The 19,243-nt window shown below is 40.7% G+C and overlaps 1 protein-coding gene across 1 annotated transcript; it reads right to left on the bottom strand.

Moving 5' to 3' along the window:
* Positions 1–516: 516 nt before the first annotated feature.
* Positions 517–18,900, bottom strand: c4b (complement C4B (Chido/Rodgers blood group)). Its single transcript, XM_076971123.1, has 41 exons — positions 18,758–18,900; positions 18,180–18,369; positions 17,356–17,530; positions 17,190–17,260; positions 16,887–16,975; positions 16,720–16,802; positions 16,150–16,237; positions 15,777–15,879; positions 15,558–15,690; positions 14,885–14,997; positions 14,635–14,796; positions 14,206–14,379; positions 13,480–13,665; positions 13,186–13,347; positions 11,148–11,280; positions 10,969–11,040; positions 10,496–10,705; positions 10,027–10,138; positions 9,512–9,582; positions 9,196–9,335; positions 8,848–9,063; positions 8,694–8,745; positions 8,488–8,577; positions 8,171–8,377; positions 6,553–6,628; positions 6,270–6,444; positions 5,969–6,070; positions 5,571–5,733; positions 5,185–5,399; positions 4,562–4,720; positions 4,060–4,119; positions 3,869–3,959; positions 3,490–3,661; positions 3,271–3,361; positions 3,009–3,083; positions 2,821–2,923; positions 2,565–2,654; positions 2,226–2,318; positions 1,558–1,641; positions 1,317–1,449; positions 517–912 (listed from the first exon to the last, which is right to left on the bottom strand). The coding sequence occupies exons 1-41, from the start codon at positions 18,820–18,822 to the stop codon at positions 771–773; spliced, it is 5,121 nt and encodes a 1,706-aa protein (XP_076827238.1). The 5' UTR covers positions 18,823–18,900; the 3' UTR covers positions 517–770.
* Between the last annotated feature and the right edge of the window lie 343 nt (positions 18,901–19,243).

Genomic DNA, 19,243 nt, shown 5'->3' with positions numbered 1-19,243 from the left:
ACTCCGATCGCCGTCTGGCTCCACGCCGGAGTGAGATGCTCCTCGGAGCTCACCGACGCCATCGGGGCCCCGCGAAGCCACAAGGCCCTTTCAGTTTCGCGCGTGAGCCTACGTGCTGTGTTTGAGGGGCAGCTCGCCCCCCGCCCTGCGTGACTACAGATGTTTCTAAAGCTGTTGGGAGCACAGAGGATGCTCTCATGGTTCATGCTCTCAGAGGGGCGAGAGGGCGGGAGACTTCAATAAAATAAACAGAAGCCCACGCCAGGAAACTGAATCGGCCCACTCTGACCTGCGGAGGCTCAATCACTGGACGGGCATGAAACAGAAGAGCACGCAGAGGTGGAAGGCACCGTCCATCAGTGTGTGGATGTACTCATGCAAGCACAAGACCAGTGAGTGAGTACCTGTGTGTGGTCAGTAGACGTCCTGAGCTGACACTGAATCATATTGGTGAAAAATTCAATGAAATGCTCTTAAAACTTTACTAGAAGGAAATAAAGAATCATTTCAGAGATGTAAGATTATTTTCGTGAGTTTATTTGCATGTTTTGTTTCAAAAAGATTTTAAGGATTAAACATTTAGGTAAATGATTTTACCAAGATGAAAGTTAAATTCCCAGCAACACTGTTTGACTCTTCACTACAAACAGTGCCTCTGTGAGCTGGTCAGGAGCCCCATATCCAATATGTCTTTTTACAATGAATATGTATTTGTAAAGGAAAATTCCACTTATTGTATCAATAACTGTGTTCTGCTGTCAACGTCTAGACTATTGTGAGCAGCCATTAATTTGGTATTCTCTTAGAAAAATTTTCAGTTGCTTGCAAGCATCCTGGTTAACTGATGCTCTGCATACCGTAACATCATATTTCTGCTCAACCCATGTATTTGCATCTAAAAGGTACTGCATTCTGAGAGAAAGAAAGAGAGAGAGAGAGAGAGAGAGAGAGAGAGAGAGAGAGAGAGAGAGAGAGAGAGAGAGAGAACAAGAGAAATTCAAATAAAATATCAATATTGTTTTTATATAATGTTAAGTAATTGTAACATTCCCTATTTAGGAACATTATAAAGTGTTTTAATTTAGTTACAGCATTAGCTAGAATGGTAATCTATCTTAAATAAAATAAAAGTTAACAGTCCTTTTCAAAAATGTTACAACCTTTTGGCTAAACAGACCAACAGACCAACTGTATTACAGTAGTTATAGAGAATTTTCTACGCACCAATTTGTATCCACAAAACATTTCACGCTGACCCCATCTAGCAGACATCTTGTAAAACACAGAATATGACTCTGGTGTCTAATCACACTTACTGTCCTCTGGAGTCAGTGGTGGAGCCATCGTTGCCCATGATAAGGTAGGTTTTCCCAGTCTCCAGGTTACCTTTGCAATGTTTTCTCTTGGCAAACACTCGGATATCCCCCACATCCACCAGCATATCTCCATCTGTGGGGCAGAATCATATGTATAGTCATCATATTTCATACAATCATATTTATCATATTTATATACGGTGCCACAGCGCTTTATTCTAATGTAATCATGAATACTCACTGTGTTTGAGAACCTCAGTCACATTGGTGGAGTACAGCTGAAAGTTACTTGCTTCTTCCACTGAGACCACGTGGACCACGAAGCCTACAATACAACCCCATGACATTAACGTGGAGGACGCAGAACCTTTGCTGACTGGGCTGAAAACTCCAGAGCCTGACTTTATGTCAGTTATGTTAAGATTGTTAAATATGTATGCATGTTAAATATGTTAAATATGTAAACATGTTAACAATGTTAGTGTTAGTGATATACCACGCCCTCAGAAAACTGTTATCATCACAATACTGCTCCAGATTCCTCCCTCCGAGCGTGTCTGCATGTGTATGTTTGTCTGTGTACGTTTACTTCCATGTGTGAGCCTTAGTGTGTGTGTTTGCCGGTGTTATTCTGTCTCTTGTCTCGTCATCATGATGTTTCTGCACTTGTGTTGTTATTATTTGGTGTATTTAGGTGTGCGTTTTGTCTGAACACTTGTCTACCCAGTCCCGTAAGTGTTTATCTTTGCGTCAAGAATGAATAAACGTCGCGCGTTAACCTGTTCTTGCCTCGGCATCCTGCCTCAAACGTCACACATTTATGCTGAAATGCTGAGGTAGAATCTTAACAGATCTCAACAAACCAGGTGTCAGTTTATTGTACTGGCTGATTTTAAATGAAATACACACCGTAATCCACGACAGGATGGTAACAAGCATACTTGAAACGATCATCCTTTGTGATTATCGACTCAAGCGGTTTCTTCTCTTTGAAGCAGGGCCCTGTAATCACAGATGATGTCATGCACACAGAGGAGAAGTGAGGGGAAAGGACATGAAGAACATGACGGAATTCTCCTCTCTATAATTGTGTGTTTGGATTTGTAAAAGGCACTACAGAAGTCAAACATTATTATTATTATGAAATAGATTAAGCTATTGATGTTTAAGAATGATCCATGAGAAGAAAAAGAAGAAGGTGTAGGAGAAAAAGAAAAAAATAAAGAAATGGAGAGTTTCGTGGCCTACTCTCAGCACACTGGCACACGTCTTCAGAGCACAGCACTGATACCATCTTGCTCCTTTTGGGGGCAGCGTAGAACACGGAGCATCTTCTATCTGTCATACAGGACGTTGAAAGTTGGTGAGGCAAGTCACAATTCAATAGAACAAAAATAAAACAAAAACCCTTGTGCTTATGTTTATGGTACAACTGCATCAAAGTTACCAAATTAGGTTCATCATCCAAAAGAGTAGAAAACAGAAGAAGAGTTTGTTTTCTTACCTGGTTCGTAATAGTCATAAAAGGTTGCAGGTGCTGGCTGCACTAACCCTATTGGCACAGTTTGTACAGCTTCAAATGTAATACATTCTCTACCATCAAGGATCTGTAAAGAAATGCCATCATTTTATTAAGCTACAATTCTGGTGTGTGTTTGTTAGTCTGTCTGCCTGCTAACTTGGATGTCTTACCTCATTGAAATATAACAGAAGTCTTCCTTGGGATACCTCAAAGTGAGAGATGTATTTGTCAGACAGGTCCTTTAGCTGTTAAACACAAGACGTGAGGTCATATTAATATTATGTGAACCAACACTAAACTGATGATCTACTCACAGTTAATGGCAGATAGTCATGGCAAGACCAAAATGATAATGAACAATTCAAGAAATGATGCAGAGACACATGAATCCTGATGCATATACAGTGTGCTTCATCATTAGCTTCCACTGACCTTGTCCAGATCCTCTGTCCTGGGTTCAAAGCCACTGAGCATGGTGATATCGGCTATAGCCATGCCTGAGATGTTCCTCTCTAGAGAGTGACTGCGTTCAAGAATAAATGATGTCAGTGTGAATCCAAACATTCACCCCCCCCCCCCCCCCCCCCCCCCCCCTTCCCCAACATCCTTTGCAGAATCGGGTCATATTGGGAAGAACAGTGTAAAACTGACCCGACACACACTTCGTACACCACTGCGTTCCCAGCACTCTGTTGCGTGTCCCGCTTGCGTCTGCTGCGGGCGTCAAACCACTCGATGGCGGAGCGTGGGAAGCCCTCCTCTTCCGTCTCCGCGTTTTCCCCGTCACCGTAATCGTAGTAGTTGTAGCTCGCCATTACTTGAGCTGGGTGAAGGACCGCACATTTGATGTGGCGTTAAAAAACACAGAGGCATGCATACAAGCACAGGTTTTTTGTAGCTAATTTGTTGTCTTCAGACACAATGTACAATGATATATGATGTAAGCCTTCAGCCTTAAGACGTAACAGTCACAAAAATATCTGTTATTTATTTTCAGGAGACTTGTTGAGTGTTTTTGTTGTTTCCTCACCTGTGTAACCCACTTTGCCCTTCACTGTCACATCGATGGACATGTGGTCACAAGATTCGTAAGGGTCCAGGGCATAGTAAGCTTTTACCACCTATCAACAGAGATCAGGAGATTGCCCATGGAAAATCACTTCAGATGTGACACCTGTCAGACTGTGATAGAGGTGTGTGCTAACGTCTTGGCTCTTTTACCTTTAATTTGGCTTCCCCTTTCCCTGAACATTTTACAGTGATGTCACCACCCAGTAGTCTCTGTAAACAAACAAATCAGCAAACCAAAAAATGCTTTGTTTGCTAGTTTCATTAACACTGCACCAGATCTGTCAGGGACAGGAGAATATAAAAAAAAACAATAATTATTTTATTTTTCATCTCAAAACACCAGTGCGGTTCATATTGACTGAGTAATTTACACCACATCTATGTGCACCTGATAATGATCTGCATGAAGAGTCAGCAGACCAAACACTACAACTCAATAACTGACTCCACAGCATCTTGCTGTAATGCAGTCTTGTGATATGAGCGATAACAGTGCCTATAGTGACCTCTAGAGGAAATATGACAAATTACTCACTCAGATTGCCTTTACTTTCAGCCTGTACTTTTCATATGAACATTTCACATTACTCATTACAGATAAAGAAACCATTCTCACAACCACTTTAACCACTGTAAGGAAAACTGAATTTACCTTTAACTCTGCCTCCACTTTTTCGTCTTTTTTGTCCAATACAACCTTCTCCATGGTATTCCTCACTGGACTGCTGAATTGCACGCTGAGACGACTGAAGGGAGACGCGGATTTATGCGCTGCATACGCTGAGAGAGCCTCCAGAGCTATAATCGTATCCTAGAACCACGTAATTGAACAAGTATGATGGCAGCGATAGTCTGAACTGTTGAGCGTCAGTGCTGTGGTTCACGCTAAAAGAATTTCATGCAGTAGCGCAGGCTGACGCTTCAAAAAGGCATCCAAACTTAAGAACACCGCATGCATGTCAGTGAAGGATGAGAATCGATCGATTAATTAATCCTTGTAAGTCAAAACTGAGGTAAAACTATACAGCAATCATAATTCATTGAAATATAAGCATCTTTTAAGCATCTTTCTGATAATGGAAGTGCCTACAATACATTTGAACTGTGGTCTGGGTACAAGCTGGAATCTGTCCCCCAAACATGCTCTGGACACTGAGGTGACTATGTGGTAATTTCCCTCTGTTCATTCTAACATGTGAAGATGGCTTTCAAACTGGAATATTTAAGCAGCATTCCCTCAATTCAGCGAAAAAGGTATTGAGCTAGCTGGCTCACCTGGGTGGATTTGAACCCGCCTTCGTAGTTCTCCTGGGTGGAAAGGAAGCAGGTAGCAGCTCCGGCCTCTGCGAGGTCTCCCTGTGCCACTGCGGTGAGGAGAGCGTATGCCGTCGTCTCTACGGTCAGGGCCACGCTCGTGGGCACCCGATGGACATTCCTCTCCTCTACAAGGCGGCTCTCCTCTATGTCCCTCCACACCTTACACTCACCCTCTGAACCAGCGAGGAAGAGGAGTAGAACGAAGAACAGCGCTCAGATCTAAAGTGCTCTTCGTGACAGCTTTATGACAGCTTCATAACAAGTCAGTGTTTCACTTGTACATCAGTCAGTGTGATCTGCGCGAGTGTGTATGCTTAATGTTTTGGTAGCATGTGGTTCGTTACCTTGTACTGCAAGATGCTTAAGTTTCATCCAAGCCGACAGAGCCAGTGCACGGTTTTTAAGGCAGGTAGATAAACAGTAGGCGGTGATGGCCACAGCGTAAGGCCTCTTTAGGTCACCAACACGGGAGAGGAGATAAGCTGTGGCACGAGAGATGCTGCTCTCCTGAACATTAAGATCAAAACGTATTTGTACGTATAATTACTGTACATTATTAATTATTTATCAATTCTGTCTATCTTAGGGGGAATAAATGGTCTGGAAACCAATGCCAGCAGTCATGTCAAAAACGTTATGTGAAATTTTATGCATATGGATACATTTTTTTGTCCTCTTAGTCAAACGAGGATCTAGGAGTAATGCAATGCTGTATGTGAATTGCTTGCAATCTGGGGTTTACCACAGCCTGAGTTTCCAGGCCTAAGAAAGGGAGGGAGTGGTTCAGGGCGATGGTGATGAAGGCAGTGAGAGAGGCGTCCTGCTCAATCCCCCCGATTCCTCCCTGCGACAGGAACAGTGCGACGACATGATAAGGTTCAGAACACATGGGGCAGCAGCGTCAGACCGACATGCAGCGGGCAAGTTAAGACAGCTCGTGACGTTACAAGAATGAACTTGACAAAGCCTGCATGATTCTCTTTAATGCAGACTGTATCTTTGCTCTGTATCTTTGCGTCACCGAAGGCAGAAAAGGTCCTGACCTGCATTTCTCTGTGAATGACTGGATTAGGGTCGTGAAAAGACCCGTCTTCGCGTTGCTGCTTGATTAGATGCATCACTGCGTCCTTGATGTCTAGTTGGGAGATGATGTTTTGATGTCCAGTAGTTACCAAGTCAGACACAAGGGATAACACCTTCACCACCAGTGCAGTCAGCCTAGAGGAACAGGAGCAGGAAGCAGCCTCAGTGTTTGGGAATTAAAGCCTAGTCTGAAGACCAACACCAGTACCCTGGACACCAGTCAGAGGAGGGAGAGGGAGTTACCAGTTACTGGTGGGATGTCCTTGCCAGGCTCCGTATGATCCATTAGGTTTTTTGAATGTCAGTATTCTGTCATAGCCTAAAATAAATAAATAAAAAACAAACAAAAATGGTGGTAGGTCACAACAAGTGAAACTAAAGGTAAAACAGTCATAGCTGAAGCTGAAAACATGGCCATAGCACAAAACCAAATTCACCTAATCAGTTGGCTGATCCATGAAATCCATCAAATCAAATCGATCATTTGAAACCGATGCCTTTTCAATATTTCTGCACTGAACTTTCAGGATACATTTTCTTTCTAGAATGAGCATTTTAGAGGACTGCAGCTTAAAAACTATATTTTGCATATTTTCTTTGACTCTGTGGATGTTCTTTGCTTCAGTAGGTTGACAGACACTGCAGGGTGGCTTCTTTGCATTTGCATTTTCATATGGGAGACATCATATTACATGTTTTATATTATGTAATATTTAGTGCAATTCTGCCTTGGAGTAATGCAATCTGTGCCAGATTCTGGACTGCAATAAACAGTGTGGGGCATTAAGAGTGACTGCATTAAACAGTGTGGGGCATTAAGAGTGACTGCATTAAACAGTGTGGGGCATTAAGAGTGACTGCATTAAACAGTGTGGGGCATTAAGAGTGTCTGCATTAAACAGTGTGGGGCATTAAGAGTGTCTGCAATAAACAGTGTGGGGCATTAAGAGTGACTGCATTAAACAGTGTGGGGCATTAAGAGTGTCTGCATTAAACAGTGTGGGGCATTAAGAGTGTCTGCATTAAACAGTGTGGGGCATTAAGAGTGACTGCATTAAACAGTGTGGGGCATTAAGAGTGACTGCATTAAACAGTGTGGGGCATTAAGAGTGACTGCATTAAACAGTGTGGGGCATTAAGAGTGTCTGCATTAAACAGTGTGGGGCATTAAGAGTGTCTGCATTAAACAGTGTGGGGCATTAAGAGTGACTGCATTAAACAGTGTGGGGCATTAAGAGTGTCTGAATTAAACAGTGTGGGGCATTAAGAATGTCTGCATTAAACAGTGTGGGGCATTAAGAGTGACTGCATTAAACAGTGTGGGGCATTAAGAGTGACTGCATTAAACAGTGTGGGGCATTAAGAGTGTCTGCATTAAACAGTGTGGGGCATTAAGAGTGTCTGCATTAAACAGTATGGGGCATTAAGAGTGTCTGAATGCATAAAATCAAAGCTGTGGGGTATCATCAGGTGTCTGCACATCTCATTCATTTTCCCATGTCACCTTCTCTGTGGGATTCTGCCCCTGTGAGCGTCTGACTCTAAACATTTCTTATTGAGTGGGACATAATAATTGTGCCCATGGATTAAGTCACAGTCCTCTCACTCATGCCCATTCAGCCAGGCAGCAGCCAGATGTCATCCAGTTTGAAGATGACTGGTGCTGATCAGGAGGAAGGCGGCTATTGTTTTATTCTGGAAGCTTTATAGTCTCATGAGAAAAAAGGCACTGACATCCATGACTAACATCGATTAAAGTCTCTGCAGGAATTCTCAAATAAATACACAGAGAGATTTCCATAAACACACAGATAGCTAATTTTTGCATTCATCAAACCCAGAAGCAAAATAGGAAGCAAACCCTTCTGTATCCGGTCCAGGGCTGTGTCTCTGGTCCCAGCTGCCAGCTCTAGCCAGCGGTTGCTGGTGTCCAGGTAGCGGATGGAGAGCGCGGTGGGAGACATCATGATCATGGTTTGCTCTGCACAGCCAAATGGAGCCCTGATCAGCTTCTCCACGGAGGACGGAGAGAGCAGCGGCAGAGCCGACGACAAGCCGAACGATTCACCTGGTCCGTGCAGTGGAAAGGGAGGTCACAGGAAAGAAACAGCTGTCCACTTGTTATCATGAGCCTCTGTTCTCGGCCGGGTACGTAAACTGGGACTATACCATCCGCACCTTCTACTTTGACAAATATGTTGGTAGCCGTTTCAGGAACTGTGTTGTTCGGAAACAGTCCATCGATACGAATGGACTTGTCACTTCTGCCTGTTCATGCATAATTCAAGACAAATTTTATGATTCTGTGCATACGTATATGTGCCATGTTACGTTAAACAATTATGGACCAGAACACACAAACACAAAACAGCAACATGACTCACCTTCCAAATTGATCATATAACTTTTCTCCTCTCGCATCTGCACCCCTTCAGTCTGCAAAGTGAATACCAAACCACGTGAAATGTATCTCATGTATCTCACGTGATCGTCACATTGGTTGTTCAATCAGTATCAACCAGTTCCACTTCCACTTACCTTGACGAGCAGTGTTTTCTGAATGGCATCCACACCCATCTCATGTTCTCTGTCATAAAGCACTATAGTGATTGGGATTTCATCGTCGATCAAAGGAACCGCTGAGAAGGTCACTGTTTCAGAAGACTGAGGGCCCAAGGTCACGTTGGTATAGGAGACAGTTGATGAAGACCCAGGTGAACATAGTCCATCTACTTGCTTCATATGAACAGCTAGCTGTACATGAGGAAACGACAACACAATAATCAAAGCTGGAAGGTTTCTCTTATAGATCTGAATTGTTCAACCAAAAATGTCTTCTTAATGTTCCACTCCATACATACATGCCCTAGTGTCACTATCACTCACCTCTCTCTCATCTTTTCCATAATTGTAGATGACCACAACCAGGGCTAGTTGTTCATTCCGTTTGACAGAGTAGGGAAGTCTCAAAGACACAAAAAGCTCCTTAAACACACGTATGTCGACAGGCTTGGCCACACAAAAACCTGGAAGTAAACGTTAATGTAACACGTGTAAAACGTTAATATTTTAAAAAATGTTAAACATCGAAAGAGCTTTCAAGTAAAAGTCAAGCGTTTATGTAGAATATCTGAATGTACCCATAGCATATTCTACTGGCTCAGATTATGTGTATGATGGTGGGACCACGGAGGATTCCTACCATGGGAGGAAGATAAACTGGCAGCCTGGACTTCCCAGGTAGTGATAGAGTCAGGGACAAAGAGAGTATGTCTGAAACAAGCACCAAAACACAGATTCAGCCAAACTACTGTGCAGGAAAACAGACTAATCTAAACACTAACCAGACTATATACAATAACTTTTAAAGGTTCATTAAAACATAAACAGTACAATAATATTTTAAACAGAGTGCAATAATAATGTGCAATACCGCTTCTGCTGGATACTTTGGCTTTGTGCATTTTGTATTGTTTCTTATTATTTATTATTAGCTTTTTAAATCTCCTTAAACTGTATATATCCATTCTTTTACTGTAATGATGCTGCTAGAATCTTAATTTCCCTGAGGGAAGCCACCCAAAGGAATCAATAAAGATCTATCTATCCATCCATCCATCCATCCATCCATCCATCCATAAAAGCACTGTGTCCTGCAGAGGTAGAGATTAGTAGTGGGAGATGAATGAGAGGGGGGTTAGGTGACTCTGTGCTTACGTGGTTTTGCCGTGGACCTGGAGCTCCTTAAACCCAAAGCTGGGTGGAAAACTATGGCGAATGGATTGCATCTCATTCGCAAAGAAGTCCTCGATGGCACTGAAGCTAGCAGCTGTGGAGGTGCAAACACTAATGTTAAATGATCTTCTAATCAACAGGTATGCCTATGACCCAACTACTGCTGTATCCAGGGGAAATACTAATGCTTGCATTAATTGTGTGGTGTTTTCAAGGCTTGGGAACCTTTAAGACAGAGCCATGATATTTATTTTAAATACACACATGCCATATCTCATGCATCAGCGTAAAGGATCGGTATAGTTGGAATGAGATTACACAGTGGACGAGTCCAAAAGGTATTTTTGAGTGAATTGATGATGACCCTTCGTAATGAATTACGAAGTGGATGGCTGGTCTGGACAACACCGTTCAGCACTAACTGGACGTCAGACGTCTCCGTAACACTCACTTCTGCCGTGACTACTACGCATTTCCTCCTGCCTTTTCTTTGCCCTCAGCTGGTTGGCAAAGTCGCAGCATTTCATGAAGGCTTCCACGCACGCCTCACTTTCCGTTCTGAATATCCGTTTCTTGCGCTGCTGGCATGTCAGCTGCATGGGGATGAGCGTGAGCCCATGGCGACAGCACTTCTGCAGCGTCGTGTTCTTATACGTAGATTCTTCGGGACACAAAGCAAAAAAGCGAGCAGGGAAGACAACGGATACAACCAGTTTGGTCAAAGGTGTTGACTGACGGACTTTCTTAATCAATGGATACTGACAGCTAAACATTCGAAAGATGCTAAAAAAAAAAAAAAAAAACAAACCTGACAGAGTATATTTATAAAGGAATTAGAGACAGAATTGGGGGTTCATCAAAGTGAATCGTCTACCCACGTGGAAGGATTTGAACCGTGACCAGGTGTTCTGGACAATGCTTTACCTTTTTCTGCCATCTGCTTCTGGAGATCTATAGAGCGTCTTTGCCGCCTGAAACCTGTTTCGCAGCCAAATCCTAGAGACAAAATGGAGAAATAAACCTCTCAAACTACTAAGTTTCTAAAACTACAAGTTTCTAAAATCAAACTTGTCTTTTTAATGTAGCTCTGCTCCTTCGTATACCTATTCTCATCTGCGATTTGACTGTCTGAGAGTGAGAAATGAATGCCAGGCCGGCATCATTAAACACGGCAGCTGTATTCACTCCTCCTCCATATGAACACCCCAGATCATAGGACTGCATAGCGGAGAAGACCTGTGAAAGAAAATGTGGTTTAGCCCTGCATGCTAGAAACTTCATATATACCGCATCCACACAGCAATCAGAAAATTAGTCATTACATTTGAATGGATGGAAATGATGATGATGATTAACACCCAATTCCCTGGCTTCTTTCTCCACTCTCTCCTCAGGCAAAATAAACTTCTGACATCCAGCAATCTCGTTACATGGCCGCCGTATCCAATTCCTTCCACTCTGATCTCCAGAAAATGTTAATAGATCTTTTTCCATCATCATTCCATCTTGACCATCATCAACAGCTCTTTAGTTTCAGGACATGTACCTACTGTGTTCAAGACTGCCAGGGTGGTACCAATCTTGAAGAAAACAACTCTCGACAACTCCAACATAAGCAACTACAGATCCGTATCACTTCTGTCTATTCAATCAAAAACTCTGGAACAATCAATCTATGATCAATTATCTCTTTTCCACATCCAAAACCAGCTCCATGATTCCAATCAATGTAGCTTCAAAGAGGCACACACAACAGACACAGCCCTCAAAGCAGTGACTGAGAAGCTCCATGTTGCGAAGGCTATAATCTGTGTCATTTTTCTAGATCTTTCTGCAGCCTTTGACACAGTCAACCATAACTGCCAGTCCTGTCAGGTAACATGCAGAGGATCTACATCCAATCCATGTAAACTCTCTACCAGTGTCCCCCAAGGCTCAGTCTTAGGCTCTCTTTTCTTTGTATACTCGCTCCCTTGGTGACATTATTTCTTGTGGATTCTACTATCATTGCTATGCTGATGACACTATTACTATCCTGCCCACCTTCTGACACTCAGGTTTCTGGGCATATTTTAGCGTGCTTGGCAGATATTGTTTCATGGATGACAGCTCACCACACCTGAAGTTCAACCATAGCTAACCCAAGTTTCTATAGATTCAAGGAACCCCCAATCCATAAAAGGACCTCACCATTTCTTTCAAGAATACCCTATTATCACCATCTGAAACTACTCGAAACCTGGGCGTAACTGGGACAAGTTGTCATCTCCCTCTTGTTTCAAACCTGACCAGATCCTGCAACACTTTCTTTGACAGGACGCTACCCAGGTGCTTGTGCAGTCTCTCATCATCTCAAAACTAGACTACCTGTCATCAGACCTCTACAGCTGATCCAGAATGCAACAGCATAATTGGTCTTCAAGTTCACATATCACTTCACTGCTGCATTGTCTTCACTGGCTTCTATTAGCTGCCGTCATCAGATATAAAACTTTTTTACTTGCCTACAAAGCCAAAAATGGGCCAGGCCCTTCCGACATGATGAGCATGGTCAAAGCCTGATCTGTACCCGGAGTACTTTGAACCTCAAGTATGGCTCAGCTTGAAATGCCATGCTTAAAGTCTCACAAAAGCCAACCTTCAAGACTATTTTCTGTCCTGGATCCGCAATGGTGGAATGATCTTCCACTGGCTGTCTGAATAGTGTAGACTAATGACTCATCTGTTTGTAAAGTACTTAAATGATCATTATTTGAGATAAATGATCAAATCATTGCTTTTTTGTTGTGTAATATTGAGCCAATGTTTATTTGCACTTCTAGATATTGGCATTGATTTCTGCAGTTTAATAATATTCTGGTTCAATGGTATCTACTGTACTATTTAGAATGCATTCTGTGAGCAGATGGCAAAGGACTTTGTAAGTCACTCTGGACTCTCAATGTACATTTTAGACCATTTATCATTAAACAATAGACATGATAATGAAGACAGTTCAAGTAATTGTTCAGGAAAACAAAATACACAAACACAGTGAATTTTAGACTATTTCCACAAATATATAGTTCAAAGCGTAGATAATTTCATATCTATGTCTGCTCAGACACCAGAGTGTTCATTAACTCTCAGTGTCCTGCTTACCTGTTGCAAGGTGAGTTTGTTCTGGATGTTTAGGGCATAAATGGCTTTGTCTACAGCTACTAAGGCCACTGTTGCACTTTTTTGCTTTCCCACATTGATGTTAAGCTCAATATTGCTTCCCGGACTGTAGTAATTTCTTCGTTCATTTTCTGTTACTTCAACCTAGAACAAAGATGTGAAAAAAAAAGCTTTTGCAAAAAAAGCATTTGCAGAACTAAAGAAATTTCTAACTAAAGGTTTGTTAGAGAATAATAAATCTAAAGATTAGGCATTTAGGCCAAATCTTTACTTTACCTTTTCCTCACACATATCCTTGACATCTACCCAAACAGAGTCAGCTATGATCTCACCATTTGTGTCATAATAATATCCAATAAGACGGAAGGATGGTGTTAGGTGAGGGTCGACAGTAAAACTTATTTTGGGCAAAACTGTTGCTTTCACAGAGCTTGATTTTCTGATTATTCCTTTATTGAGAACCTTAGGAGAACACACACATTTGGTATTCACAGAAATGCAATACTTATCAAAGTTAAAGGTCAATGTTTTCATGAAACATCATTATGAGCTACCGTAAATTGTAAGGCCATGCTTTTTTCAGTGTTTACAGAGCATGTATTGTTGTTTAGAGGGATATTTGCTTATATATTGATTTCTGAAATGAAACACCCAAAATAACCTTACTATAAGCATCATATTAATTTACTAGGTAAAATTAAATCATCATGCTGCAACTAATACCAAAGTAAAATAAACAGCACATTGTTTGTACTAATTAAAACACATGATTTTCACTGATTCAAACAATATTTTAAGTGCTTGAAATAGTTTCCGAACACATAATGCATTTTGGAATGGCTGCATCAAATGTATGTATTCAAAAGGTTTATAATCATTACTGGGAGCTTCCCATAGTCTGCAATTTACCCAAGTATGTGTGTTACCATTGGTGGGGTGTATATTTATACTGAAATATATATTGGGGCATTTTCACCGTATGACACAATGCATCATTCATACCATGTAGTAAATGCGACCATCTTCTGGTTTGCCATTGAGAATTTCGAAAGTCACACTCAGAGTACCTCCAGGTAATATGACATTATTGTTGAGCAAACTTATATACAAGAAGCTGTTTCTGGGGGATGTGAGAAGGGACACTTCTTTAGTTAACTTAAATCCATCGACTGTTACCTGCCGGGTATGAGGACACAAAAAGATTTTCATCAGCATACAGAAGAGAAAGGCAATTCAGGAACAGCTATACTGTACAAATCTATCTGATTTATGCTCAGAAAAATTATTTAAATGATAGTACAAATGTAAGAGACATGAAGCTAATATATATTAATATATATTTAAAAAGTTCTCAATTCAACAAAGGAAATCAGATCAGGGGAGATGGTCATAGTGCTGGGACACAGGGTCTAGTCCTAGTCCTAGTCTAACCTCAACAGATATCCTTGGAGGCGATGTTTCTAGATTGGCGTTGAACATGGCAACTCCTTCCTCATTTGTGTCTTGGATTATAGATTTGACTGCGGCGACTGGTACAGCAATGGTCACAGGGACGTTTGCAGCTGGAAGACCATTGGGAGTACTCACCACTACCTAATAAAGAAGGTAAACAGAGGACTCAACTTCATTATTGAAAGTAAACCAACTAATAAAGTTGGGGGATCAGCCAGAGGGGATTTACCTCCACATGAAAAGGCACACTAGGGGTGTAGTGTGGTCTTGTCCGGGACAGGTCTACTCTGTAACGCTGAGATACGATGGGAAGCAATATTTCTGACTCCTGTACCTCACCACCTAGCAAGCACAGTACGTAATTACAGACAGTTCACTGTATTGCAATGATTAATTAATGATTTGCCATTCATGATTAACCATTCATGGTTTGAAAACATTATACCATACTATTTATATAAACGAGTTAAACAATATTTAAATGAACTACTTATATAAACGAGTTAAAAAATACTTTTTTGAACAAGCTACCATCCTCCATCTGCTCACTGGTCAGATTCTTCTGGATTTCATGACAATGTTTACATTTATTGTGTCCAATAGTAAATAGGCTATGTTTTGCTAGGTATATAGATTCAGTGTCACATTTTGTGAAATCTCTCAGCTCAAACTGAAAGATGGACACTTTTGAAACAAGAACATTCCGACTTGACTTAACAGTGTTTTTAACTGTGCAAAGAACAGTGTTCTTTTTTCACTTCACTGGACAATATTCTTTGTATCATGTTTGTTATGGACCAACACTGCAATGATACCGAAGAATCAGTGCTATCAGACATGCTGCACAGAACAGAGGAAGCTTTTGAGATGAGATGCTGCGAACATCATCCATGTGTGTTTACTTGTTGTGTCAGTGACAGTAGCAGCAGCATAGAACCAAGCTCCATCTTGGGCAAAGCTCTCCAGCTCCACAGGCAGGAGTTTGTGCTTGAGGTCTGAGATTTGAATGGTGATCTCAGCTCTTCCATTTCTTATCTGAAGTACAGAAATAGGTCACTGGGGAATATTCCCTGCTACTACAAGATAATTTGACATGTTATCACATGTATATTTACACTTACAGGTCCAGTAATCTCTAATCCCTTTATGAAATTGATGTTGTTCTCATCTTTCACCCCAAATCGGCAGTGGAATCCACCACTGATTGTCTTTCCATAGGAATATCTTCATTGATGTCAGTTCATGTAAAATGTATGTAACATTTGCATCTTAGTTATTAGTACACATTAAGCATTGTTTTTGTTTATGCATATTACATTGCCAATTGAGAATCTCCATTTGTAAGGTATTATGGTTTTATAGATAGTTTTAGGCTTAAAAGTATATGGAATGTGTTTGTTTTACAACAGTACACTGAATGTAATATTTTGTGATCCACTGAAGAATATGCAAATGTTAAACACAAATTCACAGTCTGAAAGGCTGAGAACTTACAAAGCACCAATAGTGAATTTGAAGCTTTCTGTGCTCACAAGAAGATAGCCAGCTTGTGGCTCAATGGACACGATGAAGCTGGGAAGGACTGGTAAAATAGGTTAGCTGAGAATCTTGGTTTATTTGAGCAAATATTTGAGTTAGAAAAACCTTAAATTAAATGTATTATGTGGTCTCTACAGAAAACATGATCTAAATTCTTTGAAATCCTAAAATGTTAATTTGGCTATAATAATTGTTTCTATGGCACAATTTCGGTCATGAAGTCATAACAATGTTTCAAAGTGTTTTTCTTCATGAAGCAAGAGTGCTTTATTTAAAATTATAACAATTTTACACAATATTTTTTGACCACAGAAAGAAATTCATGCTCCCAACAAATTCACATTTTAACACTTCTAGGGTTGGTTACATATGCAAAGAGAGCTGCCCGGACATTTACATCATGGCTAATAAAATCCAAATGAGTTTGTTATAGCAAACTCCTATAGAAGTAACATTGTGAACATTTTTCTTATACAAACAATTGTAATTTCAGGAAAGTAAATCAGCAAATATAAATTTGCTTACCAAACTTCTGAACCTTGAATTCCCGGATGGTGGCATTTTTGTCATCGCCTGCGATGTGAGCTTTGATCTTCCATACACCCGGTCTAAAGAGAGGGATTCATTGCTTGAATCCTGAAGCTTCTTAATCAAGAGAAGCAGTATGAAGTAATAGGTGGTAAGAACCATACTGTGAAACGTCAGGAATATGGAAATTCCGAGAGAAAATGCCATCATTGACGTGGTAAAAGGTCTTCTTGAGGATGCTACCCTCTGCATTCTAGTAAGGATGCCATGGTCAAGAAAGAGACAAGGCAGAGGACACTTTAGTTTTTTTTTTTTTGGTGATTATAATATAGTCATACATTGTAGATTGAAATGCCTAGAAAACAAGAAGTGGAATATGAATATTTATAAAGTAGCAATCCCTCCTTGTATGTCACTAGGATGCAGAACACGGGTGGAATGTGAGACTCTTGGAAGAAGAAACTTACTATAATATACACATATATATCATCTGATTTAGGTCGCATGGCATGGTCCAGTGTGAATATTCTGTACTGAACTGAAATTGAAATCAATGGAGCATCAGTGGAGCAGTGTGTATATATATTGTATATATTCTCAGAAGGATTAAGGCAAAGGAAGAGTTCTCTTTACCTTTCTGAGTGGGATTATACACTGGCTGGTCTGTCTGAATGAAGATGTAGCCTCTGTGTTGGGAGATCAGAACTCGAGTTTGTTGTCTCTTACTCTCACCAATATTACAAACCAGATTCAGATAAGGTGGCTCCCCATTGGCCGAGATCAAGTCTGCAACTTTGTCTGCATACACCTGTCATAGGAGTTGAATTAACACAATCTGATGAACATGAGCAAATTTGGTGCCTCCTGTTTGGTTGTATTTATGTTAAAGTATTTGAACATTTTTAAATTTGGTGGTTTAAAAATTTATAACGAATTTTATGAAGAACATTTTGATAGAACAGTGGTGGAAAGGGTACTAAAATCATTTAATAGATGTAACATCCGGTGTAGCTCTGTTAAGCAATGTGTTTAATTTTAAGATACCCATTATTTCCTTTGCTCAGTGATTGTAATAATGTAATAATAGTAATAGTAATAGTAATCAGTAATACACATTCACTGATTTTATCTTCTTGCTTTTTGTGAAACCAGTAATGCTGTACTTCTGGAATTATAACAATATATAGAATATGCGTTATGTATTTTGGACATTCAAATGTAAATAGAACTGTAACTGAACTCAGTTTAAAGAGAAATAACAAATTTAAGAACTATACACAATTTAACTTGTTATTTAACTAACGTTAAGTAAACACAAATGCACTATTATTTAAAACACATAGAACATGACAAATCAGGGAAGAACACAATCAAATAAAACATGTGTAATCAACTAATTTGCAGCATATATTAATGAACCTTTATATGTTTAATAATGCTAATTGAACTTCATTTACCTCAATCTCTAATATTCCGACTTGTTCTTCATGAGTGACGCTTATAGTCTCACGATTTGACATGGGAGTGCTTCCCACTTCCTGCTCGAGGAAACAGGTCACAGGCCCGTTCAGCAGAGCCGCACCAACCTGGACTGACACCTGCTCCTTCACTCCGACATGAAACACGCTGGGAGCCGTCACCAGGAACCTAACATAGCCATGGATGCCAGACTGGAGCCCCTCAAATGCATTTAAATTATTGCCACCCCAAAAAGGAAATGAAGGCTCAACAGAGCTTGGCTTGCACATTACCTCTGCAAGCAACCAAGCATCTTTCAAAAAGGTAAAGGTAACCACACTATTCCTTATGACCAAATACAGAATATGACCAAATACAGCATGTAAATGCCAACATTGAATAAAGTCCATATTGTAACCCATTCTACTTTAATCTCAGCATGGTGTTTGCATTGCTGTCGCATGTCACCATTTGGACGATTGAACCTCGGCAGGATAGTTGACTGCAGTTCAAAGCTTCCACACAGAAAACAAATCCCCGGGCTAGTGGAACCAGGCAGTGTGTGCTGCGTACTTACCTCTGTGCACTGACCAGCTCTGCAAAACAACCAAAACACAGGAGCAAACACACTAGAAATCCCATGCTCAGCTCTGAGGTGTGAAGGAAGGACTGAAAGACCTGGTGGGCTTTTTGCCTCTTCTGTGGAGGGTTTGCTTGTCAGATGAAAGTTCTGGTGTTCCCATTGCACAAGATGTCTGTGTTCCTATTGGATAGGCAATTCATGTATTTTACCTAAAGTCATGTGATTTCACAGAAATGGTTCAACAAGTATTGCCAAATGACTTGATCTGTCTAGTTTTTCTCAGCATAAATGCATTTGCAGTGTAGGAGGAACGTACTATTTGTTACAAAATTCTTATCTCACCTCTCTCCCTCATTTTCTATCCTGCCTGTCAAATTCAATACAAATTACTTCTCATAGCCTTCAGGCTTTCATGTTCTCACCCCACAAAATCCAGCCGAGTGCCTCCATCTACACAACTCTGCCTATATGGTCAGGAGG

The sequence above is a fragment of the Brachyhypopomus gauderio genome, chromosome 13, assembly GCF_052324685.1.
Source record: "Brachyhypopomus gauderio isolate BG-103 chromosome 13, BGAUD_0.2, whole genome shotgun sequence".
Classification (NCBI taxonomy): domain Eukaryota; kingdom Metazoa; phylum Chordata; class Actinopteri; order Gymnotiformes; family Hypopomidae; genus Brachyhypopomus; species Brachyhypopomus gauderio.
Note: the sequence above shows the minus strand (reverse complement) of the source record. Positions and strands in the feature narration are given on the sequence as shown.

Coding starts and splice junctions, on each gene's coding strand:
- c4b (XM_076971123.1), bottom strand. CDS start 18,822: ATGGGATTTCTAGTGTGTTTGCTCCTGTGTTTTGGTTGTTTTGCAGAG. Junction 8,746..8,847: donor AGAAAACACTGCTCGTCAAG/GTAAGTGGAAGT, acceptor TTCACTTTGCAG/ACTGAAGGGGTGCAGATGCG. Junction 2,655..2,820: donor TTATGACTATTACGAACCAG/GTAAGAAAACAA, acceptor CCTGTATGACAG/ATAGAAGATGCTCCGTGTTC.